General features: G+C 46.0%; 2 protein-coding genes across 3 annotated transcripts in view; both read left to right on the top strand.

Annotated features, from left to right (window-relative positions):
• The window catches only part of Tdrd7 (tudor domain containing 7), a 64,464-nt gene extending 55,480 nt beyond the window's left edge, over positions 1–8,984 (top strand). The window contains exons 16-17 of the mRNA XM_047524129.1: positions 922–1,082; positions 8,530–8,984. Of these exons, the coding sequence (XP_047380085.1) occupies positions 922–1,082; positions 8,530–8,750 (382 nt within the window). The 3' untranslated portion in view covers positions 8,751–8,984. The remainder of the gene's footprint in view (positions 1–921; positions 1,083–8,529) is intronic.
• A 3,825-nt stretch (positions 8,985–12,809) lies between these two features.
• The window catches only part of Tmod1 (tropomodulin 1), a 78,847-nt gene continuing 71,502 nt past the window's right edge, over positions 12,810–20,154 (top strand). The window contains exon 1 of one of the 2 annotated variants that reach the window (XM_047524349.1): positions 12,810–12,911. The gene's annotated coding sequence lies outside the window, so the exon portion shown is untranslated. The remainder of the gene's footprint in view (positions 12,912–20,154) is intronic. The other variant, XM_047524351.1, reaches the window with a different exon arrangement.

Genomic DNA, 20,154 nt, shown 5'->3' with positions numbered 1-20,154 from the left:
AGACTCCCTCTCTTACCATTGAGGTGCTGAGATCACCTCCATAGACGCTTTTCTCTGAGCCGTAGCAAATAGTTTTCCTTTCCTTAATAATCCTTTTCAATCATGTCATTGAGACTGTAGGACTTTAAAATGGCACTTCATATATTAACCTCCAACTCTAGGTTTTTCTCATTTTATCCATGTCCCCAGAAGGGGAAAGTATTTCCATGTGAATTTCTTTTTGGTTCCTTGAATTCCAGATCTGAAACCAGACTCCTGTTCTTCCCCACATCCTCTTACCATGTCCAGGTTCTTTATTTTAAGGGATGAGTTGGGTTTGTGTTTGGTTTTGGTTTTCAGCATCTTCCTTGGTATAGTTTAAATTGTCAACTTTTTTTCAAAGCTGTTTTGATCTCTCCCAACCTCGGGTCTCAGGCTTTCTCCTCCATCTCCGCATACACCATGCCCTCCCTAGTCTTCTGTGCTTTCACCTCAAGCACTTCTTCAGCTCCAACTGGTCCTACGTGCATCTCTGTTTTCACCTTCCAAACCACAGGCTGCATACCAAATGTGTGGCTGTACTTTGTCTCCCCAGAGCAAAGGGATCCCCTGGTCTATCCTGACGGTCCTCCACGGCATCTGCTTCATTCTGCTTAAGGATGGTTGGTAGTTTATGTATCAGTGTCCTTCATTAGCTTTGTGAGACCCATCAAAGTCTCCTGAATGCACAGATTCCATCAGATGAGCCAGTGGGAAAGCTCAGAATTACAACCTTTGGGAAAAGAAACAGCAATTGCTTTAAAAACTTCTCTGATAATATAGCTTTCTATTTTGATAATCATCACTTTCATTAATTTTTCTTTTTATCACAAAATGTTTACTTACCCCTAAAGCTGTTGTTGACTTTGTGTGTTTTCTCTTTTTAATCCAACATGCAACTAGGTGGCACAGGGTGCTTTTAAAAGGGATCCTGGCCAATGGACTGGTGTCCGTATACGAGCTGGACTATGGCAAGCATGAGTTAGTCAACGTGAGGAAAGTACAGCCCCTGGTGGACATGTTCCGGAAGCTGCCATTCCAGGCAGTCACTGCTCAACTTGCAGGTAATTTCTGTAGAAGTTGAATTCCTGCTGCAACATGGCTTATGGGTACTAAGTAAGTGCAGAGTCATTGACCCATTGAGTATTTTTGGTGCTTTTTTCTTTTTTTACCACTAACAATATCCTGACCATAATGGAAATAATTTTAATGATCCTTATAGTCAAGTTCTTCCATTATATCTACTGTTCCTATTTTCCCTCTCTGGTTTCATGCATGAGTATATTTTTAAAGCTGCGGTCCTCATACAGATGCATTTTTGCATTCTGTTCTTTATTTTAGCATTTTGAGGTGGGGGTGGTTTCATAGTTTTGACATTACTGTTTTTCCCCCACTACTGGAGATTGACCCCACAGCCTTCTGTGTACTGTGCATACATTCTACCACTTAGCTATAACCACAGTCATTTTTGTTTATTTTGGGGCACTTTTACCACTGAGCTACATCCCTATCCCTTTATTTGTGTGTGGAGGCGGGTACCAGGGATTGAACTCAGGGGCACTCGACCACGAGCCACATCCCCAGCCCTAGTTTGTACTTTTTTAGAGATAGGGTCTCACTGAGTTGCTGAGGCTGGCTTTGAATTCATGATCCTCCTGCCTCAGCCTCCTGAGTCACTAGGATTACAGGTGTGCACCACAAGTGCCCAACTTAATTCTTCATTTTGAGTCAGGATCTCACTAACCTGCTGAGGCTGATCTCTAATTTGTGTTTCTCAGCCTCCCACTTCACTGGGGTTACAGACATGCACCACTACTGCACCCAGTCCCTAATAATTTTTAAGGTGCAGAATATTCCATTGAACTGACATTTCCCTCTTGTTGAATAATTAGGTTGTTTACACTTTTTACTGTCATGTTAAGAGAAATCCTGCAGATGTGTATATTAGCAAAACACAAACAAAAAGACAAAGCAACCTAAATAACCAATTGGAGACTATTTCATTATTATTTTTGCATAAGTTTATTTATTGCATAAATTATACATCTATACAGTGGAATATTACATAATCACAAGACATTGGTGGGTCATTTTCATGGTTGAGTGAGTTTCCAGTGCGCATCACAACTGACAGCATGCAATAGTATGAAATTTCACCACATTCACACCTGCCTCTTGATTGTTATTAAAATTAAAGGCACTAGGGCTGTGGTAAAGCTCAGTGGCAGAGCACTTGCCTGGCATGCATGAGCTCCTTCCCTAGCACTGGGGGAAAAAAATTAAATTTGAGGAGTAGTTTAACAGGTGTATAGTGATGCCTGTTTATAACATTGTCCAGTGAGGTTTTCTTTTGGTCTTTTGTGAGAGCAGTTGGGATGTCGGTGGCTGCCCTGCGAGCTCCTGCCAGTAGATAGTTAGCATGAGCTATTGGATAGAGTTGGACCCAGAGGCCTGTCAGCAACAGCAGAGGGCCCGGAGGCCTGGAGGAATGAGTACAGACCCCAGCAGTCAGCTGGCTCTCTGTGTCCTGCCGCACTGGGATATGGGGCATTGTGACCATGTCACAGTGCTGTCCTGATTGATCCCTTTGCTCCTGCCTGCAGTCCTCAACCCCAGTTACCCCACATATGTATCACAGGGACAGAAGTGATTTGATCTCAGCGAAGAATGAAATTATGTCTGTAGATTCTTATTTATTGACCAACTTTTATTGGAATGCTATTTATTGCCTTATTTTGAAATATTGGACATTTTATCTGTGTTTTTCTACTAGAATTCCAAGGACATTCTCATGATAATTAGAAATTAAGCAAAAATGACACTTTGCATATGACTTGGTGCCAGTTAGCTTTGAACTCAAATCTCTTAAGTAGCTTCTTCAGATTTAATGGTTGTTTCATTTTCACTTTTAATGCTCAAATTTTGCTAATAACATATTCTGTCAAACATGATCATCAGATTGCCCACAGAAGGAGTCCCTGTGAGGAATGAGTGCCTGAAACTGTCATCCCCGTCACTGGCATGGTCGCTGATGGTCACTGTGCCCACCCCTTGCTGGGGATTCCACAAGTCATTTAGCTCTGTCTTCTTGTCTAATATATGCATCCCATGTTATAAATTTCCCTCTATGCACTGCTTTTGCTTCATCCCACAAATTTTGGTATGCCGTATTTTCATTTTCACTTAACTCAAAATATTTTTAATTTTTTTTCTCATGTTATTCATTCTCCAAGCATTTGAGCATTTTCCAGCTATCTTCTTGTGTTGGTTTCTCATTTAACTCTGTTGTGTTCTGAGAGCAGACATTGTGTGATTTCTGTTATTTTAAATGTGTTAAGGTGTGTTTTTGTCCCAGAATGTGGGTCTGTCTTGGTAAATGTTCTATGTAAGCTTGAAAAGAATTATAATCTGCTGTTGTTGGAAGAAGTAGTCTACAGATGTCACATATCCAGTTGACTTACAGTGCTGTTGAGTTCAGTATGTCCTTACTGATTTTCTACCTGTTGGATCTGTCCATTTCTGATAGATGATTGTTAAGGTGTCTGACCGTAATAGTGGATTCATCTGTATCTCCTTGCAGTTCTCTTTTTTGCTTCATGTATTTTGACATTCTGATGTGAGCTGCATGCCCACTAGGGATTGCTATGTCTTCTTGAAGGACTGACCCATTACCCATTAAGTAACCTTCTCTTTCTCTTGCACTGAAGTCTGTTCTGTCTGAAATTAATACACCTATATCATTCTCCAGCCCTTTACTTTTCTTTACATTTATCTTTAAAATGGGTTTATTTCAGATAACACATAATTGGGTCTTGTGCCTTGATCCACTCTGACAATCTCTGTCTTTTCATTTGTATATTTGGATTAGTGACATTGAAAGTGATTATCAGTATAGTTAGAGTGATATCTACCATGTTTATCACTGTTTTTATCTGTTGTCCCTGTCCTTGTGTGTGTATGTGTTTGCAGTACTAGAGACTGAACCCAGGGCCTCTTGCATGTTAGGCATAGTTCTTATTTTTGTCTTCCACACTTTTCTGCTTTTCCTGATTTTAATTGAGCATTTTAAATGATTCTATCTTTCTCCTTTCTTAATATAACAATCCTATTTCTTTTATTCTTTTTTTACTTTCTTCAGTGGTTGCCTTAGAGTTTGACATACACATTTATAACTATTCCAACTCGACCCTTTTTTTCTTTTTTTGTGGTGCTGGGAATTGAACCCTAGGCTTGACACCTGTTAGGCAAACACTGTATCACTGAACTAAATCCCCAAGTCCCAAGTTCACTTTTGTTATCCTGCTCCAAAGGTAGTATAAATACCTTGTAATAACAACCCTCTAACAAACAGTTCCTTCTTCCTGTCCTTGCCTTATTGCAGCTATTCATTTCACTTATGTGTACAAGCATACATAATCCAATATGCTGTTGCTATTCTTATCTTGAACAAACCGTTGTCTATTAGATGAGTGGAGAATATGAAAAATAAAATCTTACCTTCACTTATTCATTCTCTGATGCTTTCCCTTTCTTTTTATAGAGATTCAAGTTTCCTTTCCCCTTCTTTCCTTTCTCTCCTTTCCTTTGAAGAGCTTCTTTTAACACATCTTCCCAGGCAGGTCTGCTGGCACCACGCTCCTCCAGTTTCCGGGGTTTTGTTTTGCTTTGTTGTTTTAGGTGGTCCCAGAGACTGGACCAGGCCCTCTCGCCTGCTAGGCAAGCACTCTGCCACTGAGCTATACCCCCAGCCTCTCCTTCATTCTTGAAGGATAATTTCATAGGGTACAGAATTTCTCTTGGTGTGGTTTTCTCTCAACACTCCACTCTCCTTGCTTGCGTGGTTTCTGAGAAGTTAGACATCATTCTTTTCTGTCCCTCAGTAGGTAAGGTGGTTTTTCCCTTTGACTTCAGGATTTTTCTTTCTCTTTGATTTCCTAAAATTTGAACATGGTATGCCTAGATGTTTTGGGGAGGGTGTGAAGCCTCCTTGGTGTTCTGAGTTTCCTGGACCTATGTGTTTGGTGTCTGACACTAATTTGAGGAAATTTTCAGTCACTTATTCAGATATTTCTGTTCCTTTCTCTTTCTTCTCTTCCCAGTTTCCCATAATGCACCTTGTGTGGTTGTCCCTAGTTCTTGGACATTCTTTTGTGGGTTTATTTCATCTTTTTTCACTTTGCTTTTCAGTTTTAGAAGTTTCTGCTGTCACATCCTCAAGATCAAAGAGCTTTTCTCAGCCTTGTCCAGTCTACTAACGAATGCTATAGGGACATTCTTTTCTGTTAAGTGTTTTTTATCTCTAACTTTTCTTCTTTATTCTTTCTTAACATGTACATCTTTCTGTCATCCATGGCGTGGGGCATGGGTTTTTCTGCGTAGGGGTGCTGGGATGGAACCCAGGGCCTCATACACAGTAAGCAATCACTGACCTGCCCTGAGGCCCATCCACGTGTCCTTACGTTGTCCACTTCATCCATTTAAAGCCCTTAGCATATTAATCATAGTTCTTTCCAAATTCCTGGTCTGATCTTTCCAACATTCCTATCATATCTGAGTCTGATTCTGATGCTTGTTCAGTCTCTTCAAATCGTGCTTTCTGCCTTTGGTATGACTTGTGAAAGGTGGACACAGTGTCCTGGGGAAAGGAACTCTGGTAAACAGGCCTGTGGTAATGCCATGGCAAGGTGTGTGTGTCGGGGAGGTGGGTGCAGTCTGCAGTCCCGTATGTTGTTAGGGCTGAGTCTGGTGAGCCTCCAGCCGCACTGCGAACTTCACCAGAGCGTCTCAGGGTTTCCACTTAGGTGGAGCAGAGGAGCTGGACAGTTCTCTTCCTCCAGGTGGTCAGGCTCTGGTGAAACCCCGGCAGGTCAGGTGCTGAGGACAGGGCTTACTAGGAATAGAGAGCTCTGGTGCAGTTCAAAATGTCCCTCCCCTGCCACCCCCTGCTGGAAGCCCAAGGGGATTTTTCTGTTGTTCTCTGTGAGGACCAAGAGGGAGGAGGTGGTATTATTGGAGGGAAGACTTAACTCTCAGACTTGTCCACACAGGCCTCCGGCCATTTGTCAATCTCTTGGTCATTGGGTTTGTGCTCCAGCAAGTTGTGGCTCACTGTATCTGCCTGTCTCTGCAATTTAGGGGCAGAAGACTACCCTGTGACCCCACTTTGCAGTGTTTTCAACTTCTTACTTACTGTTGGGATGGAAGGAGCTTCTGAATTCCTTCCATGCCCAGCCAGAACCCGGAACTCTGCCAGCCCCTTCGTTGCGTGGCCTTCTCCCTGTCGGGAGGCTTGCGCACCATTACTGTCACTATTACGCAGCTGACAGAAGCGTCTCCAGGGCCCCACACCTGAAGCCAGCAGTCCGCCTCTCCAGTGCTCGCCTTTTTTCACTGTGTGTCCTCCTGGGAGTGAAAGGTGTAGTAGACCTGGATTCAGGTCCCTGAACTTCTCAGCCTGTCCCATTAACAGTCCATCCCTTCCTGCTTATGTCTCTGAACATGGGATCAGGCAGGAGTCAGAGGAATCCCCTTGTAGACTGAAACAGCACAGACTCATGTGTTTCTCTTACACGTGACACACACTCAGTGCCTCCGTTGGGTCCCTTCTCCAAGCTCAGTTCTTCTTCTAGGCTCACCTCTGCCAAGCCTTTCTTCCTACAGACTTGCTCTTAACTCTGGGCATCAGAAGGAAGGAGAACAGCTAGTGTATGTGATGGAGAGTTTCATGGGAATCACCCGTTGGGACATGGCCACTGACACCGTTACTTCACATCCACCCAAGCCCTATGAAATTTGGGAATACCCCTATATCCAAAGTGGAATCTACAGGGTGTTCTGAGTGTATAAATGAGACCATTTGAAGGTTCTCTAGGATCCTTGGGACAAACCCCTTGCCCACTCACAGTAGGCGCCCTTAGGTGCTTGCCGTCCCAGGATTCCAGTGATTCGTTGCCTCACTCCAGCATCACGGAGGACACGACATCCTTTGTAGCTGTACAGCCTGGCTGAGCGTTTGGTTTTCTGAATCATATAAGAAAGGAACCACACTGTGGGATCGCTCCTTACCTTGCTGGTCAGGCTCTAGAAGGGTTACCGTTTCCTTATTAAATAACTTGGCTCTCAGAAATTGTCAAGGCTGCTGGAGCTACGATGAGACTTCTGAGCTTTCCTCGTGGGAGATTCCTGATACCCAAGACTTTAGCCCTCCTGCTATGTGATAACAAGTCTTCTAGAATCATATCTAAAACCCGACTTTCATTCCTTCGGGCATAATTCATTTTCTGTCTAGTCTAGTATACATGGACTTAATTTGTATTAATAGTGTTTCTTCAAAAATATTTTTATCTCAATTTCATTTTCATATTTTAGAATTCTCTCACTTGATCTCAAGTTCGAAAGTCATAGAGATTTAGGGATGCACAGGGCTTAAAATTCATCTGGCCAGCCAGTTTCTTTCTCTTTTTTTTGCCAGTTTCTTTTGTTGATAGGTAAACTGAGGGCTGAGAGAGGAGCTGATTTGTTTAGGATCACACCACTTGATAGAGGAAGAGCTGGGGATAGTAATGAGTCCCTGACTTTGAATGCATGGTCTTTTCCATGGTGCTTTATACAATTTTTAAAAACTGTACTGTAAATAAATCAGACAGCAATCTTTTCAATTTTTTTGGATGTTGATACACCTTTATTTTATTCATTTATTTATATGTGGTGCTGAGAATAGAACCCAGTGCCTCACACATGCTAGGCAAGTGCTCTACCACTGAGCTACAACCCCAGCCCCAAATATTTTGTTTTTAGTTGTAGGTGGACACAGTACCTTTATTTTATTTTTATGTGGTGCTGAGGATTGAACCCAGGGCCTCATGCATGCTAGGCAAGCACTTTACCACTGAGCCACCACCCCAGTCCTCAATCTTTTCTATTTTAAACTATATTTGGTACATCAAGGGAAAAAAAAAAAACTTAGAGAAATCCCACTAAAATCATTAATATTGATATTTATTCCCCCTAGACATCTCAATTATTCATTTAAATTTACATAGACTTTACATGTGGGAAATGTGTGTAGTCTTTTTTTGCAGGGAGGGACTGGGGATTGAACCCATAGGTGCTTAACCACTGAGCCACATTCTTAGCCCTTTTTATTTTTTACTTTGAGACAGGGTCTCACTAAGTTGCTTAGAGCCTCACCAAGTTGCTGAGGCCTTGAACTTACTATCCTCCTGTCTCAGCCTCCTGATTGCTGGGATTACAGGCATGCACCACCTCATTTGATAATGCAACATCAAATCTCAAAGTAAACTTGTGTGTGTAGGTAAAGGCAGCTTCACTCAAGTAGAACTAGAAGCTGGACGGGTTTACAATTGTTCAGCAGCTATCTCTGGCACAGACAAGTCTAACCTGGGATGCTCAATCTACTGTGGAATTGACTGAATGTTTTTCTAGTAGAACGGATCAAAGAAAGGCCTATTTGACACCTCACTGCTACCCTGCTCCCTGTCTGTTCCCTAGGAGTGAAGTGCAGCCAGTGGTCTGAGGAGGCTTCAATGGTGTTTCGAAATCATGTGGAGAAGAAACCTCTGGTGGCACTGGTGCAGACGGTTATTGAACATGCTAACCCCTGGGACCGGAAAGTAGTGGTCTATCTAGTGGACACATCGCTGCCAGACACTGATACCTGGATTCATGATTTTATGTCACAGTATCTGGTAGAGCTTTCAAAAGTTAATTAATCACTGCTTTTGAGACCTTGACGACTAATTCAGATTTTTTTAGCAATAACAAAATGTAGTAGGCTTTAAAAACCTCTTATTTCTGCTACATGGCTCTGACTGTTGTGGGGGATTGAAAAGAATATGCTTATGTTTGATGAAAGATATTTAACAAGTTTTGTTTTAACAGAGTTGACTTTTCAAAGAAAATTGCACTTGAATTATTACTATAATATTAGAATAAAAATGTTTATCAATATAAAAACTGACTACCTTGTAATTTCTAGGCTTTATTTTCTTAACGTGAAAGTTCCCTTTTCTCTTCATGTCTTCTTGCAATGCTGGTCCTCTCCAGTTAAACAGAATTTTGTGACTTAACTCTACCCTGGTGTAGGTGTGTTCCAGAGCATGGGAAGATTTGTCCCGAGCCAGCAGCCTATCAGCTGCCACAGGAGCAGCCCAGGCAAACCAGCTCACCCTCGACTCCAAACCTTCAGTGACTTCTCATTGTCCACAAGTCTGACCAAGACCCAGGCCTTCCACAGCCCCTGCCCAGACTTGTCCACACGCCCTGCTCCAGCCACACTGAACCTCTATCTGTTCCCTGAACCCCACGCATTTTCATGCTGACCTTCAGCAAGACTCACCCACCTCCAGACTGCAGCTCATTCTCCCTCTACTGCTTTTCCTGCCTGACCCCCACAGGCTGACCACAAAGCCTCCCTGGTGCCCCTTTCTACTCCATATTACTCTCCTGGTGCCCCTATCTCAGTGCATTTTGGAGTGCACAGCTCGTTATCTGTACCCACCACCCCAGGGGGGAGGGACAAGGCTTAGTCATCTCTTTATCCAGCAGTACGCTGTAAAAGTTTGACAGCTGGTTCTGGCCGGTGAGAAGATGAGTGTTGATTTATATTGTCAGGGAGTTTGCTTGTTGTCCACATGCCCACCATGGTGGCTTTCTGCCTAATAATGTGACATCACTGAATATGGAGTTAGGAAGGGACATACCTACATGGCTCTTATGACCCTAGATGATGGACTGCAGCACACTGTCACTGACAGTGGGCAGAATGACATATTGCATAGGCCGGCACTTGTTATATGCCTGCTAACTGATGAGAAGGTGGATGGGCAGGTGGCAAAGTTGTAGGCTTTAGCCATGATGTAAAGATGGAGTGGAGAGGCCCTGAGCAGTGGGGACTGCAGATGTAGCTCAGCGGTAGAGCACTTGCCTGGCTTGCACAAAGCCCTGGGGTTCAACACCCAGCGCTGGAAGGAAAAAAGGAGAAAAATAGTGATGGGGATGAAGAAAAAATACTGAGATTTAATTTAGTTAGCACAGATAAAAAGACAAGAAAAAGTAAAGTCAAGTCTTAAGGGCTAGGGTGATGACCCTTACCCAATTTGAATAGAAGATTAAATTTTTGGTTTTGCACATACTGAATTTGAGCCCATAGACTTCCGTGTGAAGAGACACGAACTATTAGAAATATAGAGTGGGCTTCAATAGAGAAGACCAGGCTGGAGATTCTTAAAGTCATTGCTTTTTTACTTGAGAAAGTCTAGGGGGAAAAAAATGGAAAAGTAGAGACAAGATTTTTTTTTCATTTTGAACAAGTAGAAATTATCTCTAGCTTTTAAAAACACTTAATATTCACAAAGTGGTTCAAAATTCAAGAGTACCTATGCCAGTGATTAAAACATTTATGATGAAATTTAAAAATTCTGATGTTTAAATGAAATAAAATAGTGTGAATGTTTTTGGCAATGGTCTCTTTTCCTATTCCCCCACCGCCCCAAAAAAAGGCAAAAATTTTCAGTGTCTACAAGTAGGGAAGGGGTAGTTTCTACTTCACTGACTTTAGAAAACGTTTCTTTTTTTTAAATCAATTAGTTGTTGATATAACTGTAAAATTAATCTGGTGCTAGGACAGTTTGACAAACAAATTACTTGGTCTGTACCTCATACCATATTCTAAAGTCAATTCTGGGTGGACCGAAAACCTAAATAGTGAAAGCTAAGATAGAAAAACAACAGAGGAAAATACCTTCATAATTCAGGACTAGGAAAGAATTCTTAAACAGGACACACAAAGTACTATCAAGGAAAAAAGATTGATACACCATATTAAAACATGAAAAGACATTGTTAGGAAGGTGAGATCACAGCAGAGTTGAGGAATATCACTGAGATGTATATTGAATGTTCAATAAGATGATTCAGAAGAAAAATGGGCAATACATTTGAACAAGCACTTCACAAAGGAGGAAATCCAACTGGCCATATAAAAAGGCCAACATAAATAGGGGTCAGCTCACTAGAACACAGGGAAAGGCAAGCTATAACCTCGAGAGATACCATCACTCGTACCAGAATGATGGTTTCAGTTTTTGTTAATCCTAAGTGGTACTGAAGATAAATGGCTGTGTAAGACAGTAAAGGCCTTTGGAATAGTTCAGGCTTCTCTCTTCTAAAGTTAAGGTTGGGCATACTCTGCACTTCCAACAGCAGTGTGTGCAGTGGTGCAGAAGATACTGGCAAAGAATGTGAACAGCAACACTGTTCACAGTAGTGAAATAACTCCATGTCCGTTAATAGTAAAATGGATTCTTTAAAAAATAATGGTATATTCATATGATGGAAAACTCTACAGCAATGACAAAGAACAAACTACAGGTGCATGAAATATCATGGATTAATCTCACAGAGTTGAGCCAAATGAAAATAAATTGTAGAGATGCAGGAAATCAGGACAGATTACCTTAAAGGTCAAAAAGTTGAGTATCTCTGGGAGGGAGTTACGACCAAGAAGGGACAGGCTGTTTTCTGGGCTTCTGGCATTTCCTGACTAAGGGTTAGTTTTCACAAATGCTCTGTGCCTTAAAAAAATCAGGATATAGCCAGCACAGTGGGGAACACCTGTAATCCCAGCAACTCAGGAGGCTGAGGCAGGAGGATCAAAAGTTCAAGGCCAGCCTCAGCAATTTTTACCCTGTCTCAAAAAATAAAAAGGGGTATAGGGATGTAACTCAGTGGTAGAGCATCTCTGAGTTCAGGCCCCAGTATTAAGAAAGAAAGAGGAGAGAATACAAAAGAAGGATCAGGAAGCACATTTATGTTGTGTGTTCTTACATGTTTTGAGACCACAACAAAAATGTTTAATCTTAAATATTAAATCACTGCTTTATTTTAAAATACATGGCACATACCCCTTGAAAAGAGTCTCCTCTTGTACCTGTGAGAGTTTTATAATATAGAAACGTATCTTTGTGAAAATACTTTTTTAAAAGTGTTTCTTTCATTAGTAATCTATATACCAGGATCAAATTTATTTTATTAGGGTCTCCTCCATCAAAAACTTTTCCATAATAATCCAAACGGAGATGTTTCCCTATGTCCCTACAAACTCCTTTGAAAGAGTCATTTGTTTTGTTTATTATAATACTTTAAATTTCTGTTTGGGTTTAGGTGGTTTGTTCTGGAAAACAGTCTTTTGAGAAAATGGGACTTTCTGTTGTGGTTATTTTAAGACGTTATTTTGGACACTTCATTCTCTCTCAGTAGCGTGTAGAGAGAATGCATTCGATTCTCTGTTGGAATGATGCGTTCACCAAATGACAGTTATTAAAGCGTGGGATCCTGCCAGACCTAGCTGAGCTGCTGACCAGACGGGATGGATCGCTACCTCAATCGAAGGAGGAGAAGGTGCAGCAGCGGACGGGCTGGCCTTGCTCCGTCACTGTCGAGGACTTCTTAAAAATTCTAGACCCCGAGGGAATTAAAAATCTGCCCACCTTTTTCCAAATAACTCTACTTCGCTTAAATTTCCTAGGGTAAGTGGGGAAACCGAGACCCAGAGAAGGGGAGACGGACGCTCACTCGGCCGCGGGGCTGGCTTCCAAGCCCTGTCCAGGGCTCCCACCCAGCGGGTGTCGCTCGGCGGCCGGGGACCGTGCGCTGATCCCGGGCGACCCCGAGTTGGGGGTGGGGAGGGCGGCGGGCGGGGCGGGGCGCGGTGACAGCGCGGAGCCAGGCCCGCCCCTGGCTCCCACCCCCTGGAGCCCTCAGCGCCCGCCCGCCCGGGAGCTCGTCCAGCCCCGCGCTCCGCTCGCCCGCCCGCCGCCCGCGCTCGCCCGCCGCCGCCCGCGCCCGCGCCGTCCTCGCCGCCCCGCGTCCCGGTAAGCCCCCTACCCGCCTGGGGTCTCCCTCGTACTCGCGGGGCTCCCTGCCCCCGCGCCGGGGCCCCAGCCATATCTGGGCAAAATATTCAGCTGTCGCCGCCGCCGCCAAGAGGGACTGAGCGTGGCTCCCTCTATAAATAGCTGCCGCCTCGGGTTGCCTTCGGGACTGGGGAGCCCGGGTGTCCCCCGCGCTGCGCTCCCCGGCGCTCCGCTCCCCGCCACCGGGCGCGCATGGCCCTGGTCAGGGCGCCCTCCCTCCGCGCCGCCTCTGTAAACGCCAGCAAGAGCCTGGGGCTCTGGCGGAGCAGCGCTGGGGCAGGGTCCTGGCGGAGCGGGCTTCCCCGCCGCCGCTGGTCTCCGGTGTGGCCGGCCTGGGCGCCCGCGGGGCGCTCTGCTGGGTGCAGGTGCCGCCGGAGCCGGGCCCGCGACCCTCTCCCGCAGAGAGTCTGGGGGCGGGTGCTCCAGGGACGCGGAACCTGGGGTCGCGCCGCGTGGGCCTGCGACAGGAAAAGTTTCCTAAACTGCGGGAGATGACAAGGTTTAAAGCACCATCACACGCGCATTTCGCAGCTGGGTGGAGCAGGGAAGAGCCTGGGGGCAGGAGCCCCCTCGCTACGGTCAGCTCGTGGAAGGGCCATGGCAAGGTCCTGCCCTTCTCTGGACCTCGCTTTCCCGGTTTGCAGAGGTTGGGTGCCTGCACTGGAGCTAAGGGCGCGGGCGGTGAGAGCCGCGGGGCGCGCTCTTGACCGCCAGCGCTCCCGCCACCTGTTCACCAGTTCCAGGCCTGGGACGCGCTGGGCACAGCCGCCCCCATCCGGAGGGGTTGCAGAAGTCAGAGACTTTGGTGGCTCCCGAACTGGATTGTATTCGGGAACCAACTAGAGCCCTCGAATAGCCTGTATCATAAGCTCCCAGGAAGGGTACGCCAGAGGTGCTTACAGGCATCTCTCCGCTGGGTGACCAGCGTCGCTTTGCAAAACAGCAAGGGACCATACTGTTTTAGACCCAATGAATTGGGCAGGGCCAAGGGTTCCAGTCCAGCGCTCTCTGGTCTCGGTTTCCCCGTCTGTAGGACACCTATGACGTACGTTCCAAGCCGCGCCGCTCCCTCCTCCACCCCACCCACCACTGCCCTATCGACCCTCTGTGAAGTACTCATCTTCGCCCGCTCAGACTCTTGGAGACCCATTACCTAAGTTATTCGGTGTCCGCATCACAGAGCCAGCCCCTGAACCCAGGTGCCCCGACCTCAGAGCACCCCGAGGGCTCCATCTTTCTCCCCAGGTGACCGCCATCTTGTCCCCGAGGGGCCCCAGAGCCCCTCTGCTCAAGGTCACGCTGCTGGACAGCAGGTCTGCGGTCTCCGCCTGTCTTTCCCGCTGTGCAAGCAGGTCTTGGGGCCCTCTGAGCACCCCCTCAATGCCCCTCTTTTGTGATCTGCAGTTGAACGGGATTTTCCTTTGCTCGAGCAATAGCGCCCTCACTCTAAAAGGCTCATTTTCGTTTTTAATGCCTCTATGATGTTTTCTCTAGAGCCATCTCAAAGCCCGAGGTAAAATAATTAAAAGAAAATAGAGCCATATAGTAAGGTTCTCATCAATTCAAGCCACACAATAAACAGAATTAAAACAAGGAGTACTGCCCCTTTGGTGTGTTCTCTCTGGTGAGCTAGTCTTACAAACCCACGTTTTCCTCAGTCATTGGCCCTTGGTTCCTAACTGCCTAAGTGGAAAGCCAGAGTCCTCTAAAAATAGCCTCCTCCCCGCCTTATCAGGGTCTCACACCTTCTCCCTACTCTTGGGTAGGGTGGTTTCCTGCAGCTCAGAAAAAAAAAAAAAAAAGAAAAGAAAAGAAAGAAAAGAAATCGGAGTAGGTAGTGTCAGTGAGGAGGGAGGGTGGGCTGACCTAGGAGTCAGAATCCCTGGCTCCAGCCCCAGCTCTGCTGCCCACCCAGAGTGACCTTGAGCAATGAGGAGGTGGCCAAGATGGTCTCTGGTGGATGGAATGAAGAGGGCTCAGAGTCTTGCTTGGAAGACTTTCTAGCATGAAGAACGTGAAGTGCCAGGCACGAAATCTGGGGCATTCCACTGTGAGGAGAGGTTGGTAAAGGAGTAGGAGAAAGTGGCTTCCGAAGGGGCCAGAAAGTGAGAAGCGGGCAATAACATTTGTTGCAGAGAGAGAGGGTGGTGAGAGCTAGGGAGGGGGTATTGGATTTGACAGAGGGCATGCGTGATTTTCACCAAGGCATGGCAGAGGGTTCAAAAACACAATCTGCCAGTGACCCTTGTCCAAGTCTCAGTTTCCTGCTCCTTACATTGGGGATAAAAACTTTACCCTTTTCATCCAGGTTGCTGTGGAGACTGAGATGACGCTGGGAAAGCCCTCAGCACAGAGTGAGCACCTCGTGATGGTATCATTATTGTTAGTGAGGGCCAGAGGTAGGCAGGAGCTGAAGTGGAGACAACCTCCAGCTCTTTTTGAAAGCTTCGATGATGCCAGGCGTGGTGGCACATGCCTGTAATCTCAGCAGCACAGAGGGCTGAGGCAGGAGGATGGCAAGTTCAAAGCCAGCCTCAGCAACTTATTGAGGCACTAAGCAACCCAGCAAGACCCTGTCTCTAATTAAAATATAAAAAAAGGGTTAGGGATGTGACTCAATGGTTAAGCATCCCTGGGTTAATTCCCAATGTGGGGGGCGGGGAAAGGAAAAGAGAAAGCTTAGCTGGAAGGTGGTAGGAGCCAGGGACAGAGCACAGAAGGGAGGTGGATGCTTCTGGGATGAGGAGTGTGCTCAGCGATGGAGGAGAACATAGGAGAGAGCAGGCAATTACAGGAGAACCTAATGACCTGCTGAATGTCACAGACCCCACAGGTGGCCTCTGTCCTCTGGAACCAGGTTGAGCAAAAAAGGTTAAAAGAAAGCAGATTCTGACTGAGGCCCCTGTGTCCCCTGGCAGACTTCAGTATCTGCCAAGAAGGGTGGTGAAGGGCCATGAAGCGTGGTTTGACCTGCCCAGGGGCCTCCTGACCTTGGCTTGCTTATTTCTGAAATGACATCATCTATCAATGACTCCTACTGAGCCCAGTCATAATGGCCTTTTCCAGTCAATGTTTTGATTTTGCAGTCTTACTAATGGACCAGCCAGGCTGCCAACATTTCTAAAGATGCCTGCTCATTTCCCCTTAAAGCCAGAACACCAGATAGATCAATTATTTGGCTGCTAAGAACCATTATCAGCTTAAAAGCACAGGCCTGCTTCTATGGAGTAGTGTGAGTTAGCACAATTCTGGGGTGACTTCCTCCCTTTTCTTTTGGGTTGTAAAATCCTCTTGGTTGATCATGACAGGACATGATTTGATTCTCTTTACTCGTAATGATAACGAAAGAGTGAGCTCATTGGAGTCAACCTAGGACAAGGTCTGAATGGTTTTCTTGGTATTAGGAGGTGCTGGATCCTTCTCTGGTCTGAAAAACGAAACAAACTCAAGCATTGCTTTCATTTCTCCTTCTCTTATGTCTTTTTGCCAAAATGAGCTTTGTGGAAGAGCTGTATATTACCTGATCTGAGGACAAAAGAGGGAGGAAGAGGGAGACAAATTCCACCCCTAATCCTAACCCTAACCCTAACCCTAACCCTAACCCTGTCTCATTTGGTCTGCCCAGAGCCTCCAGCCCCAGCCACCCCTCACTGTGAGGCCAGTAGGATGTTGCCCCCAGGGCTGTTCCTGGAGATGCCTGTGGTGGGTGGTGGGTGGTAGACTATGACCACTGGATGTTTTGCCCCAAGGAACAGTGGGAAGCAGATAATGTCTCTTGGCCTCACTCAGCCTTCTTTATGGACTCACCTTTCCTCCCATCCCTTCAAAGCTGGTGCCGCTCATAACCCTGTTCTCTTCCCCACCCACACCCTCGCACCATCTCATTCACTCCCATGGCTCCAACCACCCTATGATCCCGAGTTCTGTGCCGCTTGGACCCCTCTCCTCAGCCACAGCCATCTGTGACTGCTGCCTCTTGGACAAAAGCAATAGGACATCCCAAAGGCACATCAGTCCAGCGGGCCAGACCCAGGCTCTTCCCCAATCCTCTTCCTGTGTCCCCGGCTTGGTTTGCCAGTGACACCATCCACCAAGCCAGAAGCCTCCCTTCCTTCACCACCCTCACATATGGCCACCCCGTCCCATCACTTCTACCTTGTTAATACCTCATGTCCATTTCTATCCTCACCTCCACCACCCCAGAAGAGGGCTTTCTCATCTTCTTGTCACAAGATCTTTGTGGAGCAGATCTTCACAAGAAGCCCCCTCTTGCTCCTACAGACCAGTTTCTTTACCATGGTCCCAAGCGACTTCTCTGAAATCATTGGTAGACCCTCCCCCAAATCTGTGTGCCTTCTGATCATGGCCCAAGACTCCTGTGTCTTCTTGCTTCTGCTCTTCCTTCTGCCTGGAATGCTGTTCCCCCTCTTCTCAGTCCGTGTACTTGTCAACATCCTTCAGAACAGAGCTCCTCCATGCCACTTCTGTGCTCCCACCCCCCCCACCCGCCCAGCCACAGTGTGTCCTAAGTGGGACCATCCAGTGCCCTCTCCTTCTGTGGGTAGACTGAAACCTCCTGAGGACGGGGTTCGTGACTCATTATTTTCTGCTTCCCTGGGGTGTGGCTCACAGCTTGACGTGAAGGGCAGGCACTTTAGGACTTAAAAATTCAGCACTGAATGAACGAAGGAGTAAAGAATAAGCAAACGGAAGCTCTGCGTCATCCATGACAGTCACACACCACCAACCAGCCTTTGCGGCAAGTTTTCCTATTCGAGAAGCCCACTTGCTGCATGAGGGCAGATGTCACCCGTTCTGCTCCCTGCCAACTCCCCAGTCCCTCTTGGACCCATCACAGTGAATAGCTAGTGAGCCGATCCATGACCTCCTTTGACACTCACAAAGAGAAACAGCGCGTACAATCACCCACTTTCTGTCACTGGACGGTGAACCCCGGAGGCATTGCTCCAGGTCATCCAGCTGGGGAGCATATTCCAGAAAACTCAAGTGCTCTTCAGGGCTCCAGAAGCTTGAGGGATGAGAGTCCTCATGTTCTGTCAGGACTTCCTAACTTCAATGTGCTTTTCAGTTATTTGGGATCTTTAAAAAAAAAAAAAATGCAAGTTCTGGTTCAATAGGTATAAGATGGGGCTTGAGATTCTGAATTTCTAAGGAACTCCTTGTTTCTAATGAGCACTAATATGTTTATTAGATAATAAGCCTCACCGTTCCTAAGAAGTTCTAATAACCATGATTAAGTGATGCTGATCCTGGAGCCACAAGCCATCACGGGTCGAGCGTCATGGTGAGTGCTGGCCATTGACATGCTCTCCTGCCTGTTGAGTTGAAGATAGGCTTTTATAAAATCCACAAATGAATGCCTCTGAGCCCTGACTCAAAATCAAGGGCTCTTCCTGACCAGGACACTGCTTCCAAGTTTGGTGTCTAAGGGCACGGGATGAACACCTGGCCAGTGCGACAGCTGACACCCTGAGACAGCAAAACCACTCAGAAGTGTGTAGGTGTGAAGGTGATGGAGAAGGAGACAGAAAGAGACTTCCTCCATGCAAACTCAGGAAGATCTAAAAATTTGGACTGGATAGTAATGTTGCTATCTGTGTATGGATTTTATATGGTGTTCCACCTAACCCCATCAAAAAGGCCCGAGACGGCTTAAAATAGACCTATCCAGGCAATCTACATGGTAAGAACAGATCATTTTAAAAGGGCAGAAACCTTGGAGATTAGGATCATGAAACTCTTTTAAGGATCTAATTAGTGCTGTGAACCCTTGCTCAGGAAAAGTGAATCTATTCACACGCACACCAGTTACCGAATCATTTCAGTGGGTGTGAGGGTCCCCTGAAGTCTATTCAAAAGCAAGGTTAAAGACACCAAACCCAGAGAAAAGGAGAGAAAACTATGCCACAAACTGGCTGAAGATAGCAACTGTATTTGGACACTCAGATCAGCTCTGAGATGAGTCATGGAAGCCTCAGGGAAAAAGGAGACAAGATGAACTGGAGGTCTCTTCGTGTCCGATAGAAGTTGGGATATCAGTCTTTCAGAAGAGAAAAACGTTTCATGAGCACTTATTCTCGGTATAGTATCATGAGAGGGCACTGGGGAGAAGGCAGGTGAGCATAGTGGTCAAGAACGTGAACTCTGGAGACCATCTCCATGGGTTCAAATCTAAGGTCTCCCAGTTACAGACCCTAATCTCAGATAAATTTTAACCCAGCTGCACTTTGGTTTCCCCATCTACAAAGTGGACTGACTGTGGGGATTAGTTACCTGTAAAATGCTTAGGACAGTTCTTGGGACAGTGTCAGCATTATATAAGTGTGAGCTATTCTGGGAAGGGAGCAGGGAGCAGGGATCACAGATACAATCAGGTTTCCTGCCTAGATTCGAATCCCGGCTCTGTGACCTGTTTGCTCTCCGGACCCGGTAGACTGGTGTCTACCCAGGAAGGTGAACTCACACACAGAGGAAACCACGTGAGTTGGAATCAGAGCTGGGAGTGATGGGGCAACAATCCCAGGAAAGCCAGGGATTGCCAGCTCACCGGAAGTGAGGAGAGAGGAATAGAACTGATCCTTCTTTCTCTGATTCTCCCAGAAGGAGCCCATTTTAGATTTCTGGCCTTCTGAACAGTGACGGAATACATTTCTGTTGTGTTAAGCCATCTAGTTTTTGGTAATTTGTTATGACAGCCCTGGAAACTGGCAAGAGTTGAGTTACTTCACTTCCCTTCACTGAAATTTCTTCATCTGTAAAATAGGAATGATAAAAAGTACCTACTTTACTGAGTTATTAAGATTGCATGAAATAGCCAGGTGTGGTGGCACATGCCTGTAATCCTAGTGGCTCAGGAGGCTGAGACAGGAGGATCCAAAGTTCAAAGCCAGCCTCAGCAATTTGGGGAGGCCGTAAGCAACCTAGTGAGACCCTGTCTCTAAATAAAAAATGAAAAGGGCTGGGGATGTGACTCAGTGGTTAAGCACCCTTGAGTTCAATCTCCAGTAACAGCAACAACAGAAAAAGATTGCATGAAATAATCTACATACAAAGCTAAGCACAGTGCCTGGCATGCAGGAAGTTTGGCATAGTGCTTGCCGTAAAAATGTGCAGTGACATAACGGGCAACCCAACCGGAGGGAGGGTGTGAAGGATATTCCATTGCTTGTATCCTGGTGAT

This window comes from Sciurus carolinensis, chromosome 14, assembly GCF_902686445.1.
Source record: "Sciurus carolinensis chromosome 14, mSciCar1.2, whole genome shotgun sequence".
Classification (NCBI taxonomy): domain Eukaryota; kingdom Metazoa; phylum Chordata; class Mammalia; order Rodentia; family Sciuridae; genus Sciurus; species Sciurus carolinensis.
Note: the sequence above shows the minus strand (reverse complement) of the source record. Positions and strands in the feature narration are given on the sequence as shown.